The 18,348-nt window shown below is 40.7% G+C and overlaps 1 protein-coding gene across 5 annotated transcripts in view; it reads right to left on the bottom strand.

Annotated features, from left to right (window-relative positions):
* LOC124607203 (probable tRNA pseudouridine synthase 1) overlaps positions 1–18,027 on the bottom strand; it is a 68,628-nt gene extending 50,601 nt beyond the window's left edge. The window contains exons 1-3 of one of the 5 annotated variants that reach the window (XM_047139462.1): positions 17,805–18,027; positions 17,559–17,726; positions 13,252–13,332 (exon numbers count right to left, since the gene is read on the bottom strand). In XM_047139462.1, the coding sequence (XP_046995418.1) occupies positions 13,252–13,332; positions 17,559–17,667 (190 nt within the window). In that variant the 5' untranslated portion in view covers positions 17,668–17,726; positions 17,805–18,027. The other 4 variants (XM_047139461.1, XM_047139460.1, XM_047139464.1 and 1 more) reach the window with 4 other exon arrangements.
* Positions 18,028–18,348: the final 321 nt, after the last annotated feature.

Below are 18,348 nucleotides of genomic sequence, written 5' to 3'. Positions count from 1 at the left end.
AAATTGACTGCCTCAGTAGTTGTGACGTCACGCTCATCGCAGGCGATTTGTTGTTATGAAGCATTGCATAGTCTTCCGAAAGCCTTTGACACATTTTGCTATTGGCAGACGCTTGTACGAGCACTGTGTTATTTTATATGGCGCATTTCCTTTACAATTTAAGTTTTATTTTCGTTTTTTTCTCTCATTCATGTTTTAAAGCTGCAGTATTATTCTGCAGTAGCGAGATACACTATCCTTTGTTAGAGTATTGGTTCTTACCATTCAAAATTACAAAAATTTAACTGAAAACTAAAACAACGAAAAATTCCTGGATCTTTCCCGGTTTTCTCCCGGATGAAAAAAGTCCCGGCTTTTTCCCGGATGTCCCGTGTTGTATACACCCTGAAGAGAGCATGAAGAGGCTGAGTTACAGTGGCTGCATCTGGAAGATATTAATGCTAATACACAACCTTTCTGAGAAAGGCTTGCAGCTCTTTGACATTGGTAGGGTGTGGCAAAGCCATAATGGCATCAACATGCTGGTGGAATAGCTTGACATCAGCTTGCAAGGCTTCAAAACCAATATACGCTATAGACGATAGACGGATGAAAAAATTGCGATTTGTCCAACTTACATTTCAACTCGGCTGCCTGCAGCACCATGAACAAGTCCCGAAGGTTCCGTAAGTGTTCATCTGTTGAGGAACCAGAGACCACAATAAGGTCCAGGTAGTTAATGCACCCCAGCACAGATGCCACGAGTTGCTCCAAAATTCATTGGAAAATAGCACGGGTGCTAGCTACACCGAATGACAGGTGCCAGCATTGGTATACCTTGAAGCGGGTATTCACTACGAGGATACATTTGGAGCCCTCATCCAGAGGCACTCGCAAGTAGGCTTCAGATAAATCTGTTTTGAAAAAATATTGGCCCTTAGAAAGCTGAGCTAAGAATTCAACCTGACGGGGTAAGGGGTAGGTATCAATAAGGGACTGTGAATTTATAGGCTTTTTAAAATCGTCACAGAGCCAAAGGTTGCTGTTAGGTTTTGTGACAACTACCAATAATTAGACCGTTAACTAGAGGAGATAGGGACGACACCACTAAAGGGCATAAGTCAATCAAGTTCTGCTTTGACTTGTTCCTGTTAAGAATTGTTATTGAGCAGGCATGAAAAAATGAGTGTGTGCCATCAATATCATTGCTGTGAGCCTTGAAATTGGTAGGACACTCTAACCTGTCTGAAAATAGTGAGGAAAATTCCAATCAGAGCGTGTCCAGTTGTTGGTCCGGAAATTGATCTGATACCACATGCACAAGAAATTTTGAAGGCGTCATCTACAATTAGAGAGGCCAAAGGCTGAACAACTGTTTTATACGCTACAGGAATAGAAAACTGCCCCAATATGGGTATTCATTCTTTGTTGTTAATCACCAAGCAATGAGACACAGAGGACAACACAAGTGATCCAAGATCCACATAGGTTTGAGAATTTAACAAAGTCACAGCCACAACCATGTATAATTACATTTTTAACATCTTGTCCATAACACGTACTTCGATATAAAGTTTGTTTGGAGCTACCATCACTTGAGAAACAATGTTCACATCCATGATTATGCCTGATGAATGAGATTGAGAGTGCACACAGATGCAATATGTCCCTTTTTTTTTTTTTTACAATGGTTGCACATCACCCAATGTTTTGGGGATGCGATCCGTCCATGTTGAATAAAGCAATAAGGGCACGGTGGGGGAGGATGACTTGGCTACTGTCGTGACACTGACTGCTGTCGCTGTTTAGCACAGCGCTGCTCCATGCAACATGGAGACAACAATTGCATGGCTGCGGTGTCATCTTTCCTCTATGAGCTAACCGACAAGTGGCTGAGAAGCAACAGCAGCTACTTCACACCAAGCTTCAATCTGATTTCCTGCTTCCCTAGATACTTTAAAAGACTGGCCAATGCTGTCAGTGTTCAAAATCTCCGTGAGAGCTAGGTTTTCACATTGTAAAGTGCATTCACGAACTTCGCTATCAGAGTCCAAGCATATTATAGCACCACGAACCACTGAATCAGCATATGAGTCCCACTGAGCTTCAGTAACAAACTGGCAACAATGGCTAAGCCTGTGAAGTTCCATTGCGTAAGCTCTGTAAGACTGTTATGGCCACTTTTGACAATGGGCAATGCAAGCAGCAACAACAGAAGTACATTTGCAATGATAATTAGAGAACAACTGACACATTTCAACAAAAGAGAGACTGGCAGGTTCCTGCAAGGGAGCTAGCTCACACAAAAGGGGATAAACACGAGGAGAAATCCAAGGCAGAAAGAAAAAGCCTTACAAACGCTGGGTTCGGCGACACCAAAAGCCTGGAAATGAACACATTTTTTGTATGCTTCCCAATATTTCCCATTGTCATCATATAGGAAAAACAGTAGGGGTTGCATCGACGGCGGTGAACTCTGGCACGTCAATGGAGCTGCCTAATTGTTTAGTGCCAGGGAGAAAGCCTGCTAGTGGTTGGTGAGAGCTTGCTGCTGTTCAACAAGAGATTGAGGAATTTCTTTGACTAACATATTGGCCATAGTGACCCACAAAATGAGACATGCTGAATAAATAGCACACTATTTGCCAAAACATATTGTAACATTGCACAAACACAATATCAGAATTCCCACCAGCCAACTTTTAATTTGCTTCCAATATAGACACACTGAATGACATACTAATAAGTACAAGCACACAAAATCAAGGGTTATATTTAGACATAGTCTAACAGTGAAGTGTTCAATAGTCGCAACACCACTAGAGTGCCCACGGGCCCAGCGCACTGTCTTATATATGGCTGTTTGCACATTGCGCAATGTTTCCTGCACCGTCTCTGCCAATGTCAGGTGGCCTCTAGGTGCATTGTTTACTTATGCACTGTCACTGTTTAATGTTACAACAACAATCTTGCTACATAGCAGTTTATTCGTGAACCTATCTAGCTCCAATTAATGGGATCATCAAATATAATCATAGGAAATCCTGAAATGGCGAGAGAAAACCTCAGTGTGTAAAATTATAGTATTAATAAGAAATTAAATCTGCATGAGCACTGTATCAGGAGTCAAAAAGAAACTCCCCAAACCAAAGCAATATGTGGTATGAAGATTGGTTAGAAATCACAGCCATGAATCACAGTGGTAAACAAATAGTGATCAATATAATATATATTCTGAAGCAAGTTAGACCATGCAGTAGATTGACTTGAGAATGAAACTTATTGAAAGCACAGAGTAGCAGCACTGACTGTAGAAAGGGACTGCAATAAAGTAAATGCTGAACAGGGCCAATTAAAATAATGGAACGGAATAAAATACTCTTAAAAATTAAAAATAGACTAACTAGTAGTGATGTGGAAAGTAACCATTTCATTGAACTGCCAAGTATTAAGATGGATTGAAATGTCAATCTAAATGAATAGGTGGATGGAGGAGGGGGGGGGGGGGGGGGCAGGGAAGGTGAGAGGTGTAAAGATAGGAGATGACGAAGGTAGGGTGGGAAAGTGGGGAGGAAAAAGTTAAATGACACAAAGGCTTAAAAAATATTGGGAAAACCAAACACAAAACTACAGTGGTAGGAGACAAAAGCTGAAAAAATGAGGAGCAGGCCCAACAGTCACAAAGAAAACAGAAAAATCTACATAAATTTTGACAAAGCTCATATCATGATGTCATAGAAAATTTGGTTTTTAGTGACCAATCACTTGAGAAATTTGGCTATCTCAAACTCCTACCAAATATTTAATTTTTTTCTCTTTGGGTACCACACGTAGGTCCAGTATATGTATGAAGGCATTGGGCAGAAGTGAGTCTATAGACTCCTGAGTTGGAAAAAAGTCTTTCACTGGTAGTTCATTGTGCATGAACTGGAACTGGATTCAATTACAGACAGAATAAATTTCAACACCACTGCCTTTGAGGTTTAAGGTTGCAAGAATGTAATCTATTAGCATCAGACACAAAAATAATGGAGTTTGGACAAAGCAACAAACTGACATGATGACATACTGCAATGATGTTTGTGGTCTCATGAGTGCTTTGAAATTCAAATAGGAGACACAGAAGTGGAGACTTTTCATAGAGGCTTCCAAATTCAGTCTCAAGTGAGTTCTCCTCCACAATGGAAAAACAATGCATTCTGTTCCAGCTGTGTACGCTACTATGGTAACGTTTCTTATGACGTTTTGGAAAATATGTTGCAATTTATTAAGTATGAAGAACATAAGTGGAAAATGTGTGATGAGTTGAAAACAGTTACCATGATAATGGGTGTGCACCAAGGCTACATGAAATGCGGGTATTTTCAGTGTGGGTGGGATAGTCATGAACAGTAATCCCCACTACAAATTCACTAGCTCTAAGATGTTCGGCAAAAGAAGAGTTATTCTTTACAATGCCCATTTTAGTGAGAAGGTGTTCCTGAAACCGCATTTTAATCTCGTAACCCGTTTGTCCAGTATATGTATGAGGGTACTGGGCAGAAGAGATGTAGTGATGTTCCTGGTGAACATTTTGAAAGATTCCATCAAGAAATAACGTTCTTGGAAAAGCATTGTGAAGGGAAATGGATGCCTGCAATGCTAACCAACTAGTGCTGGAAGATTATTTGAGAGTGCAAAATTGTTCACATGAGAATAAAATGAGCTTTCTCTGAGAAAATATGATTTTGTATATATTTTTTTGGATTTCAAATATGTAATTTCACACAGCTAATAATCTGCAAAAGCCATGAATCAATCTACAAAAAGGGTTTATGTACCTTTCAAAAACGTTTCCTTGTCTTTCTTCATCAAAAATAAAGGAAGGCATGTTTGTAGACCCCCAAATTATAGAACTTAAAAAAAACTCACATTCTGAAGAATGCTTTGGACCACGAGAAAAAAGCATGGTCATGTTTCACAAATGTAACACAAAACTTTCAGGGAAGAAAAAGAGCTATCAACTATGAAGAACTCGTTCAAGAAACAATAAATGTGTGTAGGGATTTTGGATGCAACATGTTTTTAAAAGTGCATTTTCTAGATTGACACCAAGACTTATCTTCCTGAGAGATGGAGTGATGTTCCTGGTGAACATTTTGAAAGGTTCCATCAAGAAATAACGTTCTTGGAAAAGCACTGTGAAAGGAAATGGATGCCTGCAATGCTAACCGACTAGTGCTGGAACATTATTTGAGAGTGCAAAATTGTTCACATGAGAATAAAATGAGCTGTCTCTGAGAAAATACAATTATATGTACATGGTGAGTCGCTTAAGATGTAACACCCCCATTATTCTGTTGGTAAATGCACAATAATCACAACGTTTATAATGACTGAGATAATGAGGCAAGTACATGCTTTTCAAACAGAACACTATACTTTTTTTACCATCATTCGAACGTTCTGGAAAAGACGCGTATAGTGCTGTAATGGATGTTGCTATTGGGATTCAAACTTCACTTAAAAGACGCTGGGAAATATTGTACGATTGAAGGTCGAGACGGTCGGAAGCGGCTGCAGACTGTAAACACGCCTCGCACAACCCGCAGGCCGAGTTGTCGTGCTCTATGCAGCATGCACAGCCTACGCTACATAGGTAAATCCTCATCCACCCTCGTTTAAGCAAAGTTTGGATCACAATAGCAACATGCGTTACATCACTATACGCGTCTTTTCCAGAGCATTCGAATGATGGTAAAAAAAAAAAAAGTACAATGTCCCATTTACAAAACATGCACTTGCCTGATTATCTCGGTCAATATAAATGTCGTGATTATTGTGCACATACCAATGTATGTGCCCCATAGTCCGCTATGATTCGCCGAAAACCGCATGCCGATATGTGCAATCGCCCCTGCAATAGAGGGGGTGTTACGTCTTACGCGACTCACCCTGCATATATATATTTTTTGCTTTCAAATATGTAATTTCACACAGCAAATGATAATGTATAAGTCTGCATATGTTTTTGTTTATACACTGCAGGAATGGTTTCAACATCATTATGTAAGTGGATAGAATGGTGATACTTGTTTGTTTTGTCTATATAAATACACACAGTAAGGGGGGGGGGGGGGGGGAAGAAAAAAAATTGCCTATAACTGGAAAATTGTGTCTGGCATAGGAAAATAAATTATTGACTTGAATTTAGGAGGTATGTTTCTTTGCGAGTCACAAATGAAACCCCCAGAATTTTTTTAAAATGTATTATTTACTAGAAAAATAATGCACACAATACAAACCACAGATGGTTGGCAAACAAGGTGGAATGAAGAGATTTACAAAAATTTAGCTAAAATGTGACAAGTAATGGCAAAGTAAAGGTTATTTTTCCTTTGGATACTTGTATTAAATGAGTGAGAACAGGCTAACAAAACAGACATTCCAGTACATCAGGAAAATGAAATGGACAGTAGTGTGGATTACAGGAACAAGAAAGAACTAGACAGAAACAACATCAAAGAATAAGAAGTAATATATATATATATATATATATATATATATATATATATATATATATATATATATATATATATATGAGATGAGGTGACTTACCGAACAAAAGCGCTGGCAGGTCGATAGACACACAAACACACACAAACATACACACAAAATTCAAGCTTTCTTTTTAGATATATTTTTCCCACGATATATATACATATATATATATATATATATATATAAAAAAAAAGCGCTGGCAGGTCGATAGACACACAAACAAACACAAACATACACACAAAATTCTAGCTTTCGCAACCAATGGTTTCCTCATTACCTTAGCCAGCTTCATCCTGACCCACAACTTCTTCACTTTTGAAGGCCAGACATACCAACAATTAAAGGGAACAGCCATGGGTACCAGGATGGCCCCCTCGTATGCCAACCTATTCATGGGTCGCTTAGAGGAAGCCTTCCTGGTTACCCAGGCCTGCCAACCCGAAGTTTGGTACAGATTTATTGATGACATTTTCGTGATCTGGACTCACAGTGAAGAAGAACTCCAGAAATTCCTCTCCAACCTCAACTCCTTTGGTTCCATCAGATTCACCTGGTCCTACTCCAAATCCCATGCCACTTTCCTTGACGTTGACCTCCACCTGTCCAATGGCCAGCTTCACACGTCCGTCCACATTAAACCCAGCAACAAGCAACAGTACCTCCATTATGACAGCTGCCATCCATTCCACATCAAACGGTCCCTTCCCTACAGCCTAGGTCTTCGTGGCAAACGAATCTGCTCCAGTCCGGAATCCTTGAACCATTACACCAACAACCTGAAAACAGCTTTTGCATCCCGTAACTACCCTCCCGACCTGGTACAGAAGCAAATAACCAGAGCCACATCCTCATCTCCTCAAACCCGGAACCTTCCACAGAAGAACCCCAAAAGTGCCCCACTTGTGACAGGATACTTTCCGGGACTGGATCAGATTCTGAATGTGGCTCTCCAACAGGGATACGACTTCCTCAAATCCTGCCCTGAAATGAGATCCATCCTTCATGAAATCCTCCCCACTCCACCAAGAGTGTCTTTCCGCCGTCCACCTAACCTTCGCAACCTCTTAGTTCATCCCTATGAAATCCCCAAACCACCTTCCCTACCCTCTGGCTCCTACCCCTGTAACCGCCCCCGGTGTAAAACCTGTCCCATGCGCCCTCCCACCACCACCTATTCCAGTCCTGTAACCCGGAAGGTGTACACGATCAAAGGCAGAGCCACGTGTGAAAGCACCCATGTGATTTACCAACTGACCTGCCTACACTGTGAAGCGTTCTATGTGGGAATGACCAGCAACAAACTGTCCATTCGCATGAATGGACACAGGCAGACAGTGTTTGTTGGTAATGAGGATCACCCTGTGGCTAAACATGCCTTGGTGCACGGCCAGCACATCTTGGCACAGTGTTACACCGTCCGGGTTATCTGGATACTTCCCACTAACACCAACCTGTCAGAACTCCGGAGATGGGAACTTGCCCTTCAGCATATCCTTTCTTCTCGCTATCCGCCAGGCCTCAATCTCCGCTAATTTCTAATTTCAATTTGCCGCCGCTCATACCTCACCTGTCTTTCAACTTCATCTTTGCCTCTGTACATCCGCCCCGAATGACATCTCTGCCCAAAAAATGCCCAAACTCTTTGCCTTTACAAATGTCTGCTTGTGTCTGTGTATGTGTGGATGGATATGTGTGTGTGTGCGAGTGTATACCTGTCCTTTTTTCCCCCTAAGGTAAGTCTTTCCGCTCCCGGGATTGGAATGACTCCTTACCCTCTCCCTTAAAACCCATATCCTTTTGTCTTTCCTTCTCCTTCCCTCTTTCCTGACGAGGCAACCATTGGTTGCGAAAGCTAGAATTTTGTGTGTATGTTTGTGTTTGTTTGTGTGTCTATCGACCTGCCAGCGCTTTTGTTTGGTAAGTTTCATCATCTTTCTTTTTAGATATATTTTTCCCACATGGAATGTTTCCCTCTATTATATTCATATCATTAATTTGAAGCCAACAATCACGTTTGTTATTGTTATCGTTATTGTTATTGTCACTGTTACATTTCGAAGTCTTTTCTGTCGTCTTATTTCCTCCTTCTGTTTTTGCCATCACTTTCTATTCACCTTCTCCTTTTTTACCGTAATCCAGTATACAATTTTATCCCGTCGATATACACTCAATAATACGTAATAATACGTAAATCACTTCCAAACCATAACAAAAAAAAATTTTTTTTCCGCTTTGCTGCTATAAAATCCACCGTTTCCAGTCCACAAACAGTTCCTTTCAGCTATTAAACAACCCTTTCGGCAGTTTTAATAGCTTTTGCTTTATTTCCATTTCCGTTTTTCTCACATCACCGATCATTTTTAGCCGCTTCCCACAGGTTTTAACGTCATTATTTCTTCATCAAACAATTGTTAGCTTAATTTCCATAATCTGCCACCACCAAACCACTCCTTTTAATACATCCTCACGTAGTTTTTTCGAAATTTTCCCGAATTTCTCCACCCTTTAACGTGTTTTGGCGGCAACACAACCACCTAACCTTTATGCACATCATTATCTACCTACACAAGTTCACCACAGGATCAACATAGCCCAGCCCTAACCAACCCTTTTTCGCCTTTTTTCACACCAGATCTCCATATGCTTTCTAATTTTACCTTTATCTCTCCCCATATATTTTTTCATATTTATTCTCATTTTCATTTCAGCCTCGTGTTCCACTTTCCACCTTCTAGTACCATGTCACCCTCACAACACCTTCACAACGACCTCATTAAGTTTTATTTACATTCCCTCCGCAAACATGCCTTCGCCCTAGCCAGATTACACTCCCATATTTTATTTTCTCAGGCTTGTCTGACATTTGGCATCACCCCCAAAGGCCTCACACTTAAAGTTCCCATCTCTGGCTGCAACCCTTCTTTCCATCAGTCCCTATACCAGTTCCAAACCAAACAATCCATTGCCCTCACCCACCTAATCCTTCACCTACACATCCACTCAGCCAATCAACACGCCCATCAACTCCTATCCTTTATAAAAATCCTCAATCTTTCCTCTCCCACATCCACACCTGTTGTTCAGAGCATCCTCCTACAGGCCAACCGCAAATTAGAGCAGCATGCCACCCTCCACCTTAAAAAACTATCCAATCTCCTGGTTTCCCACCTCCGGAAAGGCAACTCACTCACCCTTCACAACCTTTCCAGCAAACCTCAACCTCCTCTCATTGCACACAAACCCAGTCTCTCCCATCTACTCAATCTCCCACTTCCAGCTCCACTCCCTCCAAAACCTCAAAATTCCAATCAACGCAATCTGGAACCACAACACCCCAATTCAGTAGTTAACCTTTCCTCCAAACCTCTCTCCCAATCCGAAACCTCTGTCCTATCCAAAGGCCTCACCTTCAGCCCCACTCCCAGATTTAACCAAACAGCCCTCGTCAAAGATTTACTGTCCTACACCCGTACTCTCTGCTGGAAATATCACTTTGCCACGAAGAAAAATGATCCTAATCCTACTCCTAAGGATCCAACTCCCCAAGACACTATCCAAATTGAACCATGCCTGGAACAGTTCCGTCCTCCGTCACAGCGGGACCCACCTCCTCTTCCTCAAAATCACCCTCTCCTAACCTTCCAGGAATTTCTGACTTCCAGCCTTGCCTCTCAATCCTTTTTAAAAAACCTTAATCCTACTCCCAACATCACCACTGCTGAAGCCCAGGCTATCCGTGATCTGAAGGCTGAGCGATCCATCGTCATTCTTCCGGCGGACAAGGGTTCCACAACTGTGGTACTTGATCGTCGGGAGTATGTGGCTGAGGGACTGCGTCAGCTTTCAGACAACACTACTTACAAAGTTTGCCAAGGCAATCCCATTCCTGATGTCCAGGCGGAGCTTCAAGGAATCCTCAGAACCTTAGGCCCCCTACAAAACCTTTCACCCGACTCCATCAACCTCCTGACCCCACCAACACCCCGCACCCCTACCTTCTACCTTCTTCCCAAAATTCACAAACCCAATCATCCCGGCCGTCCCATTGTAGCTGGTTACCAAGCCCCCACCGAACGCATCTCTGCCTACGTAGATCAACACCTTCAACCCATTACATGCAGTCTCCCATCCTTCATCAAAGACACCAACCACTTTCTCAAACGCCTGGAATCCCTACCCAGTCTGTTACCCCCGGAAACCATCCTTGTAACCATTGATGCCACTTCCTTATACACAAATATTCCGCATGTCCAGGGCCTCGCTGCGATGGAGCACTTCCTTTCACGCCGATCACCTGCCGCCCTACCTAAAACCTCTTTCCTCATTACCTTAGCCAGCTTCATCCTGACCCACAACTTCTTCACTTTTGAAGGCCAGACATACCAACAATTAAAGGGAACAGCCATGGGTACCAGGATGGCCCCCTCGTATGCCAACCTATTCATGGGTCGCTTAGAGGAAGCCTTCCTGGTTACCCAGGCCTGCCAACCCGAAGTTTGGTACAGATTTATTGATGACATTTTCGTGATCTGGACTCACAGTGAAGAAGAACTCCAGAATTTCCTCTCCAACCTCAACTCCTTTGGTTCCATCAGATTCACCTGGTCCTACTCCAAATCCCATGCCACTTTCCTTGACGTTGACCTCCACCTGTCCAATGGCCAGCTTCACACGTCCGTCCACATTAAACCCACCAACAAGCAACAGTACCTCCATTATGACAGCTGCCACCCATTCCACATCAAACGGTCCCTTCCCTACAGCCTAGGTCTTCGTGGCAAACGAATCTGCTCCAGTCCGGAATCCTTGAACCATTACACCAACAACCTGAAAACAGCTTTTGCATCCCGTAACTACCCTCCCGACCTGGTACAGAAGCAAATAACCAGAGCCACATCCTCATCTCCTCAAACCCGGAACCTTCCACAGAAGAACCCCAAAAGTGCCCCACTTGTGACAGGATACTTTCCGGGACTGGATCAGATTCTGAATGTGGCTCTCCAACAGGGATACGACTTCCTCAAATCCTGCCCTGAAATGAGATCCATCCTTCATGAAATCCTCCCCACTCCACCAAGAGTGTCTTTCCGCCGTCCACCTAACCTTCGCAACCTCTTAGTTCATCCCTATGAAATCCCCAAACCACCTTCCCTACCCTCTGGCTCCTACCCCTGTAACCGCCCCCGGTGTAAAACCTGTCCCATGCACCCTCCCACCACCACCTATTCCAGTCCTGTAACCCGGAAGGTGTACACGATCAAAGGCAGAGCCACGTGTGAAAGCACCCACGTGATTTACCAACTGACCTGCCTACACTGTGAAGCGTTCTATGTGGGAATGACCAGCAACAAACTGTCCATTCGCATGAATGGACACAGGCAGACAGTGTTTGTTGGTAATGAGGATCACCCTGTGGCTAAACATGCCTTGGTGCACGGCCAGCACATCTTGGCACAGTGTTACACCGTCCGGGTTATCTGGATACTTCCCACTAACACCAACCTGTCAGAACTCCGGAGATGGGAACTTGCCCTTCAGCATATCCTTTCTTCTCGCTATCCGCCAGGTCTCAATCTCCGCTAATTTCTAATTTCAATTTGCCGCCGCTCATACCTCACCTGTCTTTCAACTTCATCTTTGCCTCTGTACATCCGCCCCGACTGACATCTCTGCCCAAAAAATGCCCAAACTCTTTGCCTTTACAAATGTCTGCTTGTGTCTGTGTATGTGTGGATGGATATGTGTGTGTGTGCGAGTGTATACCTGTCCTTTTTTCCCCCTAAGGTAAGTCTTTCCGCTCCCGGGATTGGAATGACTCCTTACCCTCTCCCTTAAAACCCATATCCTTTTGTCTTTCCTTCTCCTTCCCTCTTTCCTGACGAGGCAACCATTGGTTGCGAAAGCTAGAATTTTGTGTGTATGTTTGTGTTTGTTTGTGTGTCTATCGACCTGCCAGCGCTTTTGTTTGGTAAGTTTCATCATCTTTCTTTTTATATATATATATATATATATATATATATATATATATATATATATATATATATATATATAATGGAAAGAAACATTCCACGTGGGAAAAATTATATATAAAAACAAAGATGAGGTGACTTACCGAACAAAAGTGCTGGCAGGTCGATAGATACACAAACAAACACAAACATACACACAAAATTCAAGCTTTCGCAACAAACTGTTGCCTCATCAGGAAAGAGGGAAGGAGAGGGAAAGACGAAAGGATGTGGGTCTTAAGGGAGAGGGTAGGGAGTCATTCCAATCCCGGGAGCAGAAAGACTTACCTTAGGGGGAATAAAGGACAGGTATACACTAGCACACACGCACATATCCATCCACACATACAGACACAAGCATGCATATATATATATATATATATATATATATATATATATATATATATAAATTACAAGCCTTTCAAGGAAGGCGAAATAAGAAATTGGAGCGGTCAGAATAAAGAAAAAGATAAATTGGTGCGAAAATATATATAAAAAAATTACAAGCCTTTCAAGGAAGGCGAAATAAGAAATTGGAGCGGTCAGAATAAAGAAAAAGATAAATTGGTGCGAAAATGACTGAGTACTGGAAAGATGGGAAACAAAGAAGGAGAAGGAATTGAAGTTGTTACATATTTTAGTTAGTCAATTCAAAGAAAATAAACTGATTGAAAGATATGCAGGACTTTCCAGGCAGACTGTGCCACCTTCAAGAAAGTGTTACCTAGAACTCCGGTTGCTGTATCATCCAAAGTACCACCATGACCTACTTTGAATGGGTCTGGCAAATATCTTTCATGAACACCTGAAAAAAAAAATGCATTTTATAGTCACCATCATTAACAAATAAAGTGTTCATTTAGAAGTTATCTAGAAAGTTAGTTTATTACATTCCCAAAAGACATGGACTTGCATTGCAAAAAGGTAGTGCATATGCAGGATGTGCCTCTCTTACGCAACAGAAGACACTTAATAACTGTTAACATAGTTACAACTGCTAAAACTGCAGCTCTTGATTCTTTCTTCCACCATATCACAAGTGAAGTATGTAACAAAGCTTCTAAAGTGCAGATTGTAGCATGAATAAAAATTTATGTTCAGCTATGTTAAGACCTACTCGAAAATCAGTTGATGCATTATTAACACACACAGTTTTCCAAAAGTTGTCACAATGTCTCTGATGAACACAATAGTGTGTCCATTCTCTTAAATGAGGACCTCACATGAGCAGATGCGATAGCACACCCTAGACAATGATTACAGAACTTGGCAGCCATACTGCTGTGCTGTGGTATTAACAGCGGCATGGGATGGTAATTCCTTAGTGTGGCTGCTGCTAGACTTGGTGTGCAAGACAACACAGAATGTTCCAGAGAGTCCATAACCTGTTCTCACATAGCAGGTGCAGATGTGATGGGAGTTACAATGGGCTTGAGGTACAATATGGTCTTCCACATTGTAAATGATTTAGTGTCTCATTAATCATCCAAATTATGAAGGTAATTGTGTGCAAAAATCAAGTTGTCACAAACTGTTTTACTATGCTGGCTTAATAGTGGATCAAATCAGTACATAGCTTGTACAATTGATACAGGATAAGTCAATACAAAATACATATTATTAAATGATACAAGACAATACAAAAATACAGATCACAACATGAATATCATACAGCATTTTCACAAAATTTTACTAAAGACCGTGTACAAACAGCAGATAGGAACATTATAATATTGATAGTGTTATTTTTATCTATATCACACAGGTTCTAATAGCTACAACTTCATACAGTTTATCATTTTATTTTCTTATGTGCTGCACAAATGGGAAAGATGACTTAAAATACTCAACTACTAACATTTTTAATTCATAGCTGATAGCACATGTGCATGACAATAGCTTGGGTGGTAAATGTGTTTGTTTTATTTAAGGACAGGTCAGATTCCAAATATTACTGGATGGTGTAAAAACAGTGTTTTATTAAGAGAGATTATACATTCATTTTAAATTTACTTACCTCCTAAATTTTTTTCTGCTGGAAAGTGATTATATAATTTTATTCTCATATATTTAACACCATTATTGTAAAGGTTTCATTAGTGGGGAGTTATTGTTAAAGAGGCTTTTGGTCTCATGTCAGGATGGTGGCAATCCATATATCTGTGAAGTTTGTTAATGTTTTTCATAGTGAAATGTAATGTTTCTACCGACCGAGGTGGCACAGTGGTCAGTACACTGGACTCTCATTCAGGATGACGATGGTTCAGACCCGCTTCCAGCCATCCAGGCAAATACCAGGATGGTTCCTTTGAAAGGGCACAGCCAGTTTCTTTCCCCATCCTTGACACAATCCAAGCTTGTGCTCCGTCTCTAATGACCTCAATGTCGGCAGGATGTTAAACCCAATCTTCCTTCATTTCTTGTAATTTTTTTTTTAATATGTAGCGGAATGGAAGGGGAAATATATTCAGCTTCTTAAAAGACAGTTTACTTGTTTCTCTTTGCTGTTTGAAAAAAAATTGTTCTGACCGCTTTCAAGTTTAATAACTTAACTGATTCGAATTTTGACCCCAAAAAATAATTCCACAGTTAAGTATCAAATGGGAAAGAGTATAATACACTGATACCAGTGTACTCATTTTTAAAACATTCCTTATTGATCTGATCATAAAACATACTTCACTGAGTTCCTTGCTAGTTAAACCTAATGTGTTTTTTCCAGGTAAGAGTGTCAGTTACGGAAATCCCCAAGAATTTAGTTTCACTGCCAAATTCAATGCTGTCATTGCCCACTGATACAGTTGGCACCAGTGGATGTCTATTTTGGGCAGTCCGACCGTCTCGTTTACTTAAGATGCAGCCTGCTTTTGTTAACCCATGGGTTTAATTGACATGTGGTTCCATGTACAGCAGACCGGGGAATTTATTCTGTAGCAGATATTAGAACATTGGTTTCATCGGCGAACAGAAGAGTTTTTGTGTCTGATAGGCTATGTGGAATATCATTTACGTAAATTAAAAACACAAAGGGGCCCAAGACTATGCCTGGGGAACACCTTGCTTTATGGTGTGTGGAAGAATGTGCTGCACTAGCTGATCCTGAGTGGTTGATTTTATTTAATTCAACGTACTGCTGTAGTTTGTAAACCAATAATAGGTGGTTCCTCTTATTCCATAAGAACACATCTTTTGCAGCAGTATGCTATGATTAACCATGTCGAAAGCCTTCGTGACGTCTAGAAATATATCTATGGCCGGCAGTCTTCTGTTGATGAGCTCCAGAGTAAGACCTAACAGTTCATGTTTTACATCAGCAGTAGTTTTCTTTGGGGACTGATGACCAAGCAGTCTGGTCCCCCCCCCCCCCCTTTTTTTAAACCAACCAACTAACCAAACTGAGCAGGTGACAAGATTTTTGTTTTGCTTAGAAGCAAATTAAGTCAGATGGCCATCATATATTCAAATACTTCATCAAACACTGAGAGCACTGCAGTAGGTCAGTAGTTGATATGATCTTCTTTCCTTCCCTTTTTATGAACAGGTATGATTTTTGCAATTTTGAGCTTACTAAGAAATATACCATTCAGGAATGAGGAGTTTACTATGTAAACCAATGGTTCATTGATAATGTTACACCAATTATGCAGGAGAAAGTACAGGATTTGTTCTTGGCCAGCAAATGAACTTTTTTTCTTTATTTTGCTATGAATTACTTTTTCTATCCCAGTTTCTCATGCTGGCATTACGAATAGTCAGTCGGGGCATAAATTTGGTTCTGATTTTAGGAGATGATTATTTCTGAGGTGCAGGTTTTCAACTGTTTTTGTGAATCGATTGTTTGATGTGGTTACCATTTCATAGCTTTTTGGCTGCACTAACTGCATTTCTACATATCTTTTTATATGAAATAAAGTATTTCTTAAATTCTTCACTATCACATTGTTCCGTTTTGCTAATAGAGGGATGTTCTCTTTTCCTCTGAGTTGATCTTATTCCTGAGGTGATACGGTTTGAGGGTTGTGTGTCCCTGTTTATATTTTTTGTTTGTAACGGTAAGTGACAGGTAGTAGAAAATGTTTTCTTTTTGCATATGAGAGAGGAAACTGTGCATATTATTTTTATTGAACTTTCTCCTCCATACAACTTTTTAGGTTGAGGCTTGTCAGTGGAAACTTAACCTGAATTATTAATGCATTATGTTCTGAGAATCCTAAATGTAAAGAGAATACTGTGCAACTGATGTTATTGGCTACTTAGTCCAGACAGCTAATACTATAGTTTGTTACTCTAGTTGGAGATTCAGCCATCAGTCAAGGCTGTAGCTGTGCATAAAATATTCGAAGCTTAAATGTCTGACAGAAAATTTATGTTAAGATTGCCACATATTAAAACACTAACATTTTATTCTACTTGATTTTTCAGTTAGCAATGCTAGATTTTTGTAAAGGATGCAAGCTGCTGTTATATAAACATTCAAGTCTGTAAGCTCTACACCTGACAGTTCTATTTGTGTTTGCCTCTTGCTCAGATCTACATTATTTTTCATTTCTGTTATCTTTTGATAGGCATAAGCTATCTACATAAGCAACACTGTATTGAGTGTTTATTCAGATTCATAATTTTCTCCAGTCTATAATAAGTTTTTGTTTGTTTGTTTCTTTCAATATTGTTGGACTGGATGTTTTTACCACAAATTTTCGGATGCTCCAATGAGTAGTTAGGCTTACATACTGTATCTACAGACGTGTAATCCAATTAGTCAGGCATACATACGGCATACACGACCTTAACCTCATCTGCAAATGACACTATCTACTCGGCATACACGACCTTAACCTTATCTGCAAATGACACTATCTACTTCGAAATGGACATCGTGAATATGAACGATGGAAATTTAAAGAACTGACTGTCGTTTAGTGCAACAATTCGTTGTACTGTCACACAAGTAAAGAGGGTCCTACAGAGAAATGCAATTGTTGACTTATGCGAACTAGAAGCGTACACAAAATACAAGATTAGGTTACGTACCCCTACGTATGGTCTCCTTTAGCTGTTCAACAACTTCTGCTGAAGTGAAATATTTTATTTTATTAACTGCAAATATCCCCCTATTCAAAATCTTGTACAAGTCATACATGTTTAGCTATTGTCGACGTTTCACACGAAAACTAAACCCTTGGACACACAGGCGAAGCACTGCAACATCGATGTAGTTGGAGATTTCAGTTTAATACAACAAATGAAGTTTCACTACATTCATAGAAGCATATCTAATTTTAGTACCAACACACCGGTGACTGCATCAACTTGTGATTGAGACAATGTTGTACATAATATTTGACGATGAAGCATCTCAGAGAAATAGTGAATGCCTTTCGTTGTCTCTCTCTGTGACTATTAAATCTGTTTGGGCATGTTATTTGTACGGACACAGCAGCGTTAAACTACTCTCTGCTTCACATCTTCCTTACGCTATCTAGTATCTACACAGTTCTCCGTTCAATCTACCCGGCAAAGCAGTGTCCTGCTGTCCTCAGTCCTGCCCGGCGCCCGCACGGTACAGCGGAAGGTACATATTTTGACGTTGACAACGCCATCTCTTAGAGATTGAAAGCAATAGAAAAAAACGTTGCCGAAAACCTTATTATTAATTAATTTCAACTAGAGAAAGAACTCTACTTAAACTAATTGATGCTAAACGAATCTGTTGTGAAATACCATGCGAGTAAACTCCATAACCATTCCAGAACATAAAATATATATACAAACATACGTTATTCTCAACCCATGTTTTACATTTACAAAGTAGTATATAATA

Source organism: Schistocerca americana, chromosome 3 (genome assembly GCF_021461395.2).
Source record: "Schistocerca americana isolate TAMUIC-IGC-003095 chromosome 3, iqSchAmer2.1, whole genome shotgun sequence".
Taxonomy (NCBI): Eukaryota; Metazoa; Arthropoda; class Insecta; order Orthoptera; family Acrididae; genus Schistocerca; species Schistocerca americana.
The sequence above is the reverse complement of the archived record's forward strand: the minus strand, read 5'-3'. Positions and strand labels throughout refer to the sequence as shown.